Raw genomic sequence first — 11,520 nt, forward strand, 5'->3', positions numbered from 1 at the left:
TATATATATATATATATATATATATATAGTTACAATTGGCTTGTGCAAGTAGACTTGTACATGCGTAAAATGCACTCCCTCCGTTTCAAACTAAATATTTCATTTTGACTTTTTGCACTATTTACTTAAGTCATTTCGATTAGCGTTAATGATTTATAAATAACAGAAAAAATATAATTATTTTTATGCTTGTTAGAATCGTATCAATGTATAATTTCCAAATATCAGCTTTTTATAATATATAGTTCTAAATATTTAAAGATATTATTAGTCGAAGTTTTAAATTAACGTACGTTTTCAGTTTGATTGAGACATTTATTTTAAAACAAAAAAGGGTAATTGAAGGTCATACTTTTTTTTACCGTTGAACTTTCAAACATTTTTTTTTAAACATATGTGTAACGGTGATTGGTGAACAAGGTTTTAGTTATATATAGGAAAAAAAAAAAAAAAAAAAAAAGCTTGTGAAAAGGATTGAATTTGATTTAATAATTTTCTCAATGACTGAAAATGAACAGATTTGATTTGATAGGAATTTAGGGAGACAGTGAAGGAAAGGGAAGAAATACACTTTGCTAATATATCTTCAAACAAATGCCAACTAGTTGAAATAATTGAAAACAAATAAACTCCCTCCTTTCAAATTATTTTGGGTTGAACTTTAAATATTTTGATCATTAATTACCGTTAATCAATTAAAGAAGATATAGTTATGTTGAATCTCGTTAAATTCGTCTCTAATTTTAATACAGAGTAATTTTTACCCACTAAATACATATTTTTATACATATATGTTTTAAGGCGTGTTTTGGAGATCATGAAAAGTCATATGACGCAAGTAATTAGGGAAAGGGAGTAATAAAATAAAACATGTTGGAAGATAGAGCAACTAACAACCATAGTCACGCAATCTAATTTGAGCTATGCAAATCGCATAAAGTTACAAATGTAGTGAAACAAACCTTATAAAATTTCCTAAAATAAATAGGAAACACAGAACATGTTAGCTTTCTAGACAAAATTGGAGTAAGAGGGTAGGACTCAGGAGAAAACAGTAACAAAAAATAAAAATTATATGATGACTTCCTACATCTTTTGCTAAATTACCATCCACTATTTCCCATCAGCAGGACCAGAAAATATAGAATTTCTAACTGGGCGATGCTTCTTCCATTTGGCTTTGGGTTTAGACATGATCCAAGATGGTACCTCACTCCCAGACTCTAACATAATATTCGCTAAATTGCGCAAATATGGTACATCTACTTCTGTATAAAAGGTAATGGCTTCTCCTTCTCTCCCAGCTCTCCCAGCTCGACCTGTAGAAACAGCACAGAACATTAACTAAGAATCCAAGTTAAACAGACAAATGCTTTCCACATAGTTTTTTAATTGGTTTAATCACAGACGAAAAATTATTAGTGATCAATGCCCATGGCATCTAAGATAATATTCATTCCTGACAATCAACAACTTAAAGTGTTCAAATGACAAATTGCGCCACCTCTCCCAGGACCAGCTCTACCAGTAGAAACATTACAGAACGTTAACTTAATAACTCGAGTTAAACGGACAAATGCTTCACAAAAAATTGTTTTTCAGTCAGACGAAAATTTATCAGTGACCAATGCCCATGGCATCTAAACTAATTATTCATTCCTGAGATTCAACAAGGAACTTAAATGTTCAAATGACAAATTGCTACACTGATTCTTGAAACCAAAATCAAGCAGATGGTAACTGTAGTAAATCTAGTAATGACTAAGATAAAAAAGTGTGCCACCATAGAGATCCTCTAATTGGTCAACATATGAAGGACAAGCAGAAGCCAATTAACCGGTGGGTTCAACCAGAAAAAAGACAGCAAAATCACCAAGAGTTGATCAAAATCATAGATTTAAATCCTACAAATTTTTCTCCCAAATTTCAGAATATGTTTTCCTTGGAGAAAGAACATCAGGGCATTGCATAGTTCTCCAAAATATAAAACCACACAATGTTGACTCTGCATACTGAGCAGAATCAACAACAATCACAAATAATGCACATAGTAAGAGAAATTTAAACATACCAATTCTATGGATGTAAGCAGCAGCTGACTCTGGAAAATCATAATTAATCACGCAGTTGAGACCTTTGAAATCCATACCACGAGCAACGACGTCAGTGGCAATCAAAACCCAAGTTTTACCAGCCCTGAAATTATCAACAGCATTCTCCCGCTGCACATGATTAAACGAAAAACACAATATCAATGGAAAAGTGTTAAAAGATTTAAGTATCAAACCATGCAACAATAAAAATGTTTCAACCAGAAAAAAGAGAAGCAGACAGATCAGTAATTACTGCAAGAAAGAATATAGTACATAATGGACTATAATAACATATGTCAATGGACTGTTTAAAACCAACATCCACCATTAACTGATTATGATTCAACCTTCTTTCTATTAATTGATAGTTCCACATGATATCTCAACCTTATTCAAATATTCATCTAATTGTAGTTTTATGCAATAAGCAATTCTCTTCAGTATTTAGCCATTATTATTTACAAAAAAAAAAAAAAAAAAAAAAAAAAAAAAGTCTTCCAAGCTCAGGTGACATTAATGCTGAAGAAAGTAGGAAATAATTTGTTTAAAGTACACAATGCTCATACCAAATAAAGAACCAAGCAAGCAGCTTACTCCATAAGGAATAGTATTACCTGTGCTTCTTGCAGATCACTATGGATAGCATCCACTTTGATATCAGTACACGCCAGTTCTCTACAAAGCTCTTTAGCACGTTCCATGCTATGCACAAAGATTAAGACTGGTGGATTCAGACACTGTTTATGTGGAAATAGAGAGATACTATTAGACTGGTGTAAAGAATGTAAACTAGATATAGAATCTGAAGCAAGCAATATTGAGTGTACGGTCACATAAGAAAACCTTGAAATTTATCCAAAGCACTTTGTAACATGACATACTTGCTTACTATGACAATAGAAATATCATAAAATAAAACCCTTACACTAGAATGGATTTTAACTTTTTATTTACAAACAACCAATAATGTTGACAACATGCCAAAATTACAGCAAAAATAATCCTTTTAAAGTGCATAAACAAAATCTCTTTGTCAATCACAATTTATTTCCATTACATTGACTTAGAACTTAATTCACCTGTAGTAACCAATCAGAATTAGTCATTCAGTTACTATTTAGTTGACACAGTTTGACCAGCACAGAGTTCTAGGCATTTTTATCGACTTTGGTATTTTATTTTGTAAAGGTTTGCAGTGAGGTAATTTTTAATTGTAGTCAGTGGGGTGTCGCGCGTTAAATTTTTACTACCTCCGGTCCAAGTTAGTTGCAACTTTGGAATATTTTATATCTCACAAATAATACCCCAAAGTTACAACTAACTTGGACCGGAGGTAGTAATTGTTTTCATAGAAATTGGGAAAAAAAAGTGGGACCAATAACAAGAGACTGAAGATACAAAAAATTAGAGGGACCATTCCTTTTAAGGAAAAAAGTCCAAGTGTGTCAACAAAGTATGAATGGCCCTAAGAGAAATGTGTGTCAGCCAAATTAAGGATGGAGAGAGAATATCTATGCCGCTAGTATAAGATGAAAAATAACAAATTCAAATTAGCAACAAGTGACTCGTAGATTCGACTTCTTAATAATGCAGGTTGACATCCTTTTTTTTTTTTTTTTTTTTTGGGTATATTTAAACTGGAAACATGAATGACATGTCCATCATACTAAAATTAAATTTTTATAATATTTACTAATTAGACATGAAAAGAAATTTAAAAAATAAAACATTATATAACAAAGCAATATGTTGAGAAGCATGAAAGTCAAAATGTTGCATGTTATTATAAACGGAGGAAGTACCAACTAAGGAAAGAATATTAGCGAACAATAAGGGGTTTCTAACAGCAGCAAAGCCAGCAATAACACTACGTCACTTGTCAGAAGCCTACCTCGGCAAAAATCTGACGCAAAGCAAGAAATTTCCCTTCTTCACTTCCAGCAAAAACTAACTTTTGCTTTACTGATGGAGAAGCCGTGTTCCTAATCAAACATCAAAGGCAAATTAGACAGCGTGCAATATCAGATAAGAGGAAGGGAAAGATTCACAGAAAAGCAGAACAGAACAAAAAAAAACAGAATTGAAGGCCAAAGTCACTCTAAGAACATATATAATATGCAAAGCAGATACACATAACACTCACCAGAAAACACTAAATATATTAACATTTCAGAGAATTCGAATATATATTCACTAAGTTGGTTTCTATTGTTTCCAAAGAGCTGTAAGAAAAGATAAAAGTCTTTTGTCAGAGGCAGGAGGAGAGCCTCTACATTGACTTCAATTTACAGGGGAAGGAAGGAAGCATACTTTTATAGATCTCTAATGAGATCACTTTTTGCTTTAAACATACAGTGGTCTAACCCTTACAAGACACAAAATTATACTCTACAACCTAATACAAAAGAGCTCACTTGGCAGATGAAAATGATTCAGGTTACAGATTGGCAACCTTAGTAAGATAGGTAAAATAAAGATTAGTAATGGTAAAATAAAAATGATCCATAATAACTCTAATATTTTCGAAAATGTCCCCAATCAAGGTCTTTAAGAAATATTTTTCTACTAGTTTAATCTCATAAAAGATATGAATTAAACTAAGCCTCTTAAAACCTTTCCAAAGACATGATTTATACTTGCTTTTGTTGCTGTCACCTTACTTCTTTACAATGCACATAAGATTACATATTAACAATCACTTCAAGTTTTCACTTTCAGGTCTATCAAGAATGCTTCTCAAATGGAAACAGAAATATGTGTAACTTAAACAATAAAATACTCATACTTACTTTCTGCCAACAATAATCCGCACAGCATCATGCATTAATGTCCGTGCAAGGTCTTCAACAGTGTCTGGTAAAGTCGCACTAAACAGCATTCTAATCACTAAGGGATTTGAGCAGGCTTTAACAACAAAATCGATCTGCTTCATAAAACCAAGCTCAAACAGCTGATCAGATTCATCAAGAACAAGGAACTCAACCCTGCAGAAAGAAAATTGGATGGTCATTTTTTTTTGGGGGGGTGTATTATTTTAAACATAATTTAAGAAGAATGAATATTCTGAAAATGATCTAGGTCAATCAACATACATTTGGGATCAACTGATCCCACACTGTCTGCAAAATTCTTTAGTCTAGAAAACTATTTGTGGATGTTAGCAGAATCTAATAATGAGCCTAGAATTGACAATTCTTGTACTTTTATTTCATCGAAATCCATGTTCAACATTTCAAATAGATATATCAACAGTACAAACTACCAGGTGAATTAAGAGCTAAAGTACAACAAACTGCGAAATAGTGCTTTAGGAAAACCAGATGCACCCCAGCAACTGTTTTACCAATATAGTTCTTTTTGTAAGCTAGATAAGCCTTTAATTGTTTAAATTTGATAGCATTGGTAATGCATTTCATTATGTAATGATCTAGTAGTTTGATTTGACTATATTTGCTTTTTTATTTTTCTTTTAGTCAATTTTTTATTTTGTTGATTGGACATATATAATAATTTTGGACTGTTCCTTTGGGTTGAGGTTTTATTTTAATTTTTTTTATCCACTTTAGAATTATGTCATGCTTTTTAAAACAAAAAATAAAATAGATGTAGCACCAAACTCACAATACTGATGATTATGTGTCTTCAATCTGGCATGGCTATCATACTAATTCATTTCGATTTTGTCAAATGAACCATGGATATATAATGGCTCCATTCCAAAAAGCCTAATCAAAAACCTAATCAATGTGAGTGGTGTTGGGTGATTTTTTTTTTTTCCCACAATCTCGAGGGAAAAAAAAAAAATTTTAAAAATGTATCCAAAGGGGACCCTCCCTAGGATTCGTACTAAACTTTAGATCCACCTAGACTTTTTGCATTGATCATTTGTTGCAGTTGACTTAGGTGCACCTAGGTGCAAAGGCTCCTTTGAGCTTTAAAATTTATTTTCTGATTCTTACAAAACTAAAAAACTTATTGCAATTAACAGAGGAAATTTTCTTCGATTTGGTTCATAAATTCTGGGTATTTTGGTCCTTTTGACATTTTCAACTCATTATCCCTTGTCAGCCCCTGGCACTAAGTGCAAGGGGTCTTGGGTGAGGTTGGAACCGTACATCTTGCAAGGCGTGAGTTTCACAATCAAATACATACCTCATCCCCAGATCATCTAAAATCAGCCTTGAATGAAATGTACACATACCTGCTTAAATCAAGCTTCCTTTTGCGAATTGCAAACTCTAAGCGAAGTGGCGTTGATATAAGTATATCACAAGGCACTTTTGAGAAATCAGCACTTCTGGAAAGCTCTTTAGTCATTAATTTTATATAAAAGTTCTTTCCTTGAGCAAGTTTCTTGCTTTCTCTAGCCGTCTGAGCTGCTAGTTCACGAGTAGGGCAAATAACAACAGCACGAACACGATCTTTTAACCCATGCTGCTTATTCAAATAGAAGACATTTACAAAATCATTTTCTATCACAAATCACCATATTATCCGCATATGTGAGATACACAGGAGGCATACCTTAAGTTTCATTAGTATAGGACAAATGAATGCCAAAGTCTTTCCAGAGCCAGTGGGCGCACAAGCAAAACATTCACGTCCCTGCAGAAATATTCAGTTCACAGCATGCAACACGTAAATTTTTGTTTTCCTTTTTACAAAAAAAGTGGATTACACTGAAAATCAACAAAAGTAACAAGAATCAAAAGAATAGAAGACACAGAAGCCAAGATGACAGCATGGATAGATTGAAAAGAAGGCATACGGATAGAAGGACTGGAATAGCCTGCCTTTGAATTGGAGTGGGCTCCTTGTATCCGAGTTCCGCTAAATTTCGTAGCAAAAAGGGTTTGCATCCGTATCTATTCAAGAAACAAAGATCGGTTATAATCTCAAACTAGACCCCAAATTTAGAATATCACTTCCTCTACTGCTTTGTTTTGCTTTTATCTTTACATTTCTTATATATTTTTTTATCTGTGAGGCAAAGGTTAAGAGGCTACAACGATTAAGAAAAAAAACTGAAAAGAGAGGTGGCCTGTTCATTAAAAAGTTTAACCCAAAACCAATCCAAGTGAGGGACAAATTCCCATTACCACCCTTGAGTAGAAAAATATAAAATAAGCCACCCCTAAGTTCAATTTCTCCTACTCAAAAATTCAAAACCACCCAATGATGGTTTTCACCCAAAATTGTTAGTTTGAATGTCATTCAAAGTCAACCTGTTAAACGGTGCCTTTGGGTAGATAGAATAGTTGTCACTAATTTTTATTTTTTTTATATGGGTTCAGGGTAATTTGGGTAACAGAGACCTCATGAAGAAACTCATTTTACCTCACCAGGTGAGAAATCCTTGTGAGGAAAACATTTTCCCCACAGATAGAAGTTGGTGATGAACTTTTTTTTCCTCACAAGGAAAAATTCTTCATGGGTAGGAGTGCTCTAAATGTAACAACATGACAGTCATGCCTGGTAAAGAGAAGGCATTACAAGAATTCTGCTTTAATTGCAGACACAAAACTTACAACAATGTGCGAAAGTGAACAAGTAAATTATATTTCCACAGTTCCTTATTAATCGACATGGTTACTTGAGCACTAATAGGTGACTTTGACTTCCTTTGAGATTTATATAAAAAATAGTCATGCAGATCTGTATGATATGTCTCAATGCATATAGTCTGAATATTGACTAAATATATTATCTGCCTATTGATAATTAAAGATATTAATTACAGAAATCATGCATTGGCAAACATGCCAAGATAAGTGTCAAGTAATATGAAAAGAAGAAAATATATCATTCACAATTGCAATTTTATTGGGTTTTTGCATCCTAAATTTTTTCTTGCTACAGCCATAATGTGATGTAAATTTTGAAGGAAATTAGATACATTTGCATGAGGATCTCACACAATGAAACTCCTTCAGCTACTATAACTCAACTTTTAGACCTACAGAATAAAAATTCTTAAACGACTACATGAAAACTGCAGTACATGGCTGCATAAAGAAAACAGGAAAAACCACAAGATGCTTATAATCATCACTGTGGATGAACATACTCCAAAAACGGTGGCAAGAATAGAGAAAATGGCCCTAGTGTACAGATTTTTGTGGTTCAGTCCCACGACAATGATTCAAATCAAAGAGACATGAACATCTTCATAATTCCAAAATTATTTCGATATTATTCAAACATCGCATTGAAATTCATGAACAAAATAATTAAAATCAGAGCTGGAAGAGGAAACTAGATTTTCATAAATAAGTAACACGTAGTTCATAAGTTGCAAATCAAATACTCACCTAGTACTAAGCTCCTGAAAGCTTTGGAGAGGAGATGGAACATTACTCCCAGAAATATGAATTTTATGATCTTTCCGCAGAAGTGCATCACGCTGTAAGTTAAGAGAAACATTGATACCAGGGTTCAGCATGTATATTTAGCATAGTTATGTCAGCAGTAGCACTAGGCAAAACTCTAGAGATGGCAACATTACATTAAAGTTAAGTCCTAATCAAATAGCATGCTAGTATGAGTCGGGAAAGCAACATTAAAACAAAATAAGACCTGAAGCTGCCGGAAAATTTCCTTCTTTTCAGAAAGCTTCTCCTCTTCCTCGTCATTTAGTTCAGTTTCATTAACTGCACTGGCGCTCTTATTAAAGACACTAAATCCCTCCACTGATCCTGAACCAAACAATTAAAAAAATGCAACAAAAATAATTAACAAATTTGAGTTTCAATCACAAACTCATATCATCAAGCTGACATACAAAAATGTTACCTCCAGTAGTGCCCTTTCTTTTTCTCTTCCTAATGGACTTTTTTCCTACTTCTGATTCATTTTTAGCATCGTCAACAAAATCCAGATTCACTTCCAAAGCTGTGTTTTCTTTATACCCCTAGGTATAGAGAAAAAAAATAACAAAAAATTTAAGAAAGGAACAAAACACAAAGATATAGAACGTCAAATTTTAAGCAATAACCATTGCATCAGTTTTTCCAAATTAATGCAGCTTTCCCTTTTCTCAATCCATCAATTCATCAATAGATCAAGTTGAGTATTGCATTAAATTTTATTTTGTATCATGTGTAAACGACATACTACAAATAATAGAATATTGAAATTAGCATATTACAATTAACTCCCTACTGCTTCGTTTCTAACTCACTTAGCCACACTATCATTGCAAATTCCAGCTTCTCCAACCAAACTCAGTTAAATTAAGAAACCCCCAAAAAAATTGCAATTAGACAGACAAATTTGAGCAGCAGTTCATCCTATCAATTTTACAGATTGAAGAAAAACCCTATTAAATGAGCAATGAAAAACAAACTACGTAGAGCATAAATTAATAAGAAAAAATTGGTACTCCATATAAAGTAATTCCCTTGAACTGTTGTTCATCCATCAATTTCATACAATAAAATTCAACATTGAAAAATATAATGAGCAAATATTAATACAAAAATAAAGAAATTTTTTTTTAAAAAAAAGTATAATGGAATACCTTAAACTTCTGGAAATCTTTGGCAAACTTTTTTTTGTCGAATTTAAGGCCTGCAAATAAGAAGGAGGTATCTTCCATTGTAATCTAAACTCAAATTTATTGTCGAAATTTAAGGTTTTGGTTTGAGACACAGAAGAAAAATGCCGTAATTTAGGGTTTAATTTTCGAAATCTTTGAGGGTGTCGTCTGTTGAACGATGAAGAATGTCGGAATTTCTCCTAGCGACTAGGATTTCGAGGGTGGAGGAGGGGCAGTTAAGGGTTTCGGGTGGTCTGTTGATGGACTAGTGAGTGTTGGTAGGGATGGCAATATTAAGTGGATATCCACAAACCCGCTCCACCCGCTATAAATAAATGGACGAAAACCCGAATTAAATGGATGAGAAGCGGGTGACGGATGAAGCGGGTGATGGGTCGGATCGGATGTGGATGATACTTTTTTCACCCGCTAACCATCCACCCACCCGTTTAACATATATTATATTTTTTAATCTAAGAATTTTAATAATAAAATATGAAATGTGCAAGAAAATTACTTTTTTTTTTGTTGCAAATTAATTTTTCAAACAATATATTGTTATTATTACATTTTGTATTAATAAAATAAAAAAATTATTGTACAAATAACCGAAAATTAGAGTTTATGTGAGTTTTTTTTCCACTTTAATACTCATCCATTAATCATCCGCTCCACCCGTTTCATCCGCGGATGATGGACGGACGGATATGGATGATGGGTGAAGCGGATGACGGATGGATGTGGATGGAGCGATTAGAGTAATGGATGGATGCGGGTGAAGCTCCACCCGATCCGAATCCGATCCATTGCCATCCCTAAGTGTTGGGAGTAATACAAATCCAACGAATCGATGTTTCGAACTTTCGATGTTCTATGTTTGGCGTGGATTTCTTACCCCCCCTCGCTCTATAGGGCAGTGTCGCTTTGGGAGGTAGTAGGGTCCGCAGGTAGGCCGGTGAAGAGAGTAAGATTAGTGTAACAGTGTCAAAGTAATACACTCCATGTTATTTTTTACCCCACATGTTCGATCGGCCGGGCTTGATGAGTCAGGTCAAAGTATGGGTAGTGTGTTCATAACCTATAAATACCCATTGTGCCTTTTCATTACTGTACATATGAAAAATACAGAGTATTGTAAAACCCTAAACACAAAGCCAATTTGTTGGGGTTTGGTGGGTCCGACTCACCGCTGAAACAACCCCAACCCAAGAACCACTCGCAATTAATAAAACCATAAAGCATAACGAAAACCACAAATGGGTAAAACCGAAATTTACCTTTGAAGCGTGCTTCGCCCTCACACACAGGCTCGTACTTGAAAGCTCTAGCTCCGATAATACACAAGCCTCCAACGGTATCCACCCACAAAGGACGAACACCGACTTTTTAGGTCCGCTACCTCGGGGTTAGCTAGGTCCGACCAAAACCCGAGTGTTAATAGAGTTTAAGAGTTTTTTCCAAAATGCAATGCTCTTTTTCACTCCCACTGATCAAGCACTCTTCTCCAAATCCTAAGGTGGGTATTTTTAGAGGAAAGTGTGAGTAGGAATTTCTATCCCATCAATGTGGGATCATGAAATTCCACAATTTATTTTAAAGTTATATTAAAATAAAGATACAAACTAATAATAAATCTACAAGTGGCACTATCATATGTAAGGGTGGTGAGGACCACATGGAGAGTAGGGGACCATACTTGCTCCCCACTTAATACTCTCCTTGTGCCACATGTCCCTCACCCCACTTGCTGCTGCTAGCACGCATGCTTGCGGCTGCTAGCTGCTGCTAGCATGCGATGCTTGCGGTTGCTAGCATGCTGCTAGCTTTGGTGCACAAAATCAAAGTAAGGAATCATGTTCCTTTTATTTCTATTATTTCTCTAACGATTTT

The 11,520-nt window shown here is 34.1% G+C and overlaps 1 protein-coding gene across 1 annotated transcript; it reads right to left on the bottom strand.

The window, feature by feature from the left end:
- Positions 1–881: 881 nt before the first annotated feature.
- On the bottom strand, positions 882–9,900 carry LOC145617477 (DEAD-box ATP-dependent RNA helicase 57-like). The gene is made up of 12 exons (XM_081672180.1): positions 9,613–9,900; positions 8,886–9,003; positions 8,670–8,788; positions 8,405–8,496; positions 6,862–6,958; positions 6,618–6,698; positions 6,295–6,527; positions 4,883–5,077; positions 3,985–4,075; positions 2,708–2,830; positions 2,072–2,222; positions 882–1,319 (listed from the first exon to the last, which is right to left on the bottom strand). Exons 1-12 carry the CDS (start codon positions 9,688–9,690, stop codon positions 1,114–1,116), a joined length of 1,584 nt encoding a protein of 527 aa, XP_081528306.1. The 5' UTR covers positions 9,691–9,900; the 3' UTR covers positions 882–1,113.
- Positions 9,901–11,520: the final 1,620 nt, after the last annotated feature.

Source organism: Chenopodium album, chromosome 26 (genome assembly GCF_948465745.1).
Source record: "Chenopodium album chromosome 26, dcCheAlbu1.1, whole genome shotgun sequence".
In the NCBI taxonomy this organism is placed as follows: Eukaryota; Viridiplantae; Streptophyta; class Magnoliopsida; order Caryophyllales; family Amaranthaceae; genus Chenopodium; species Chenopodium album.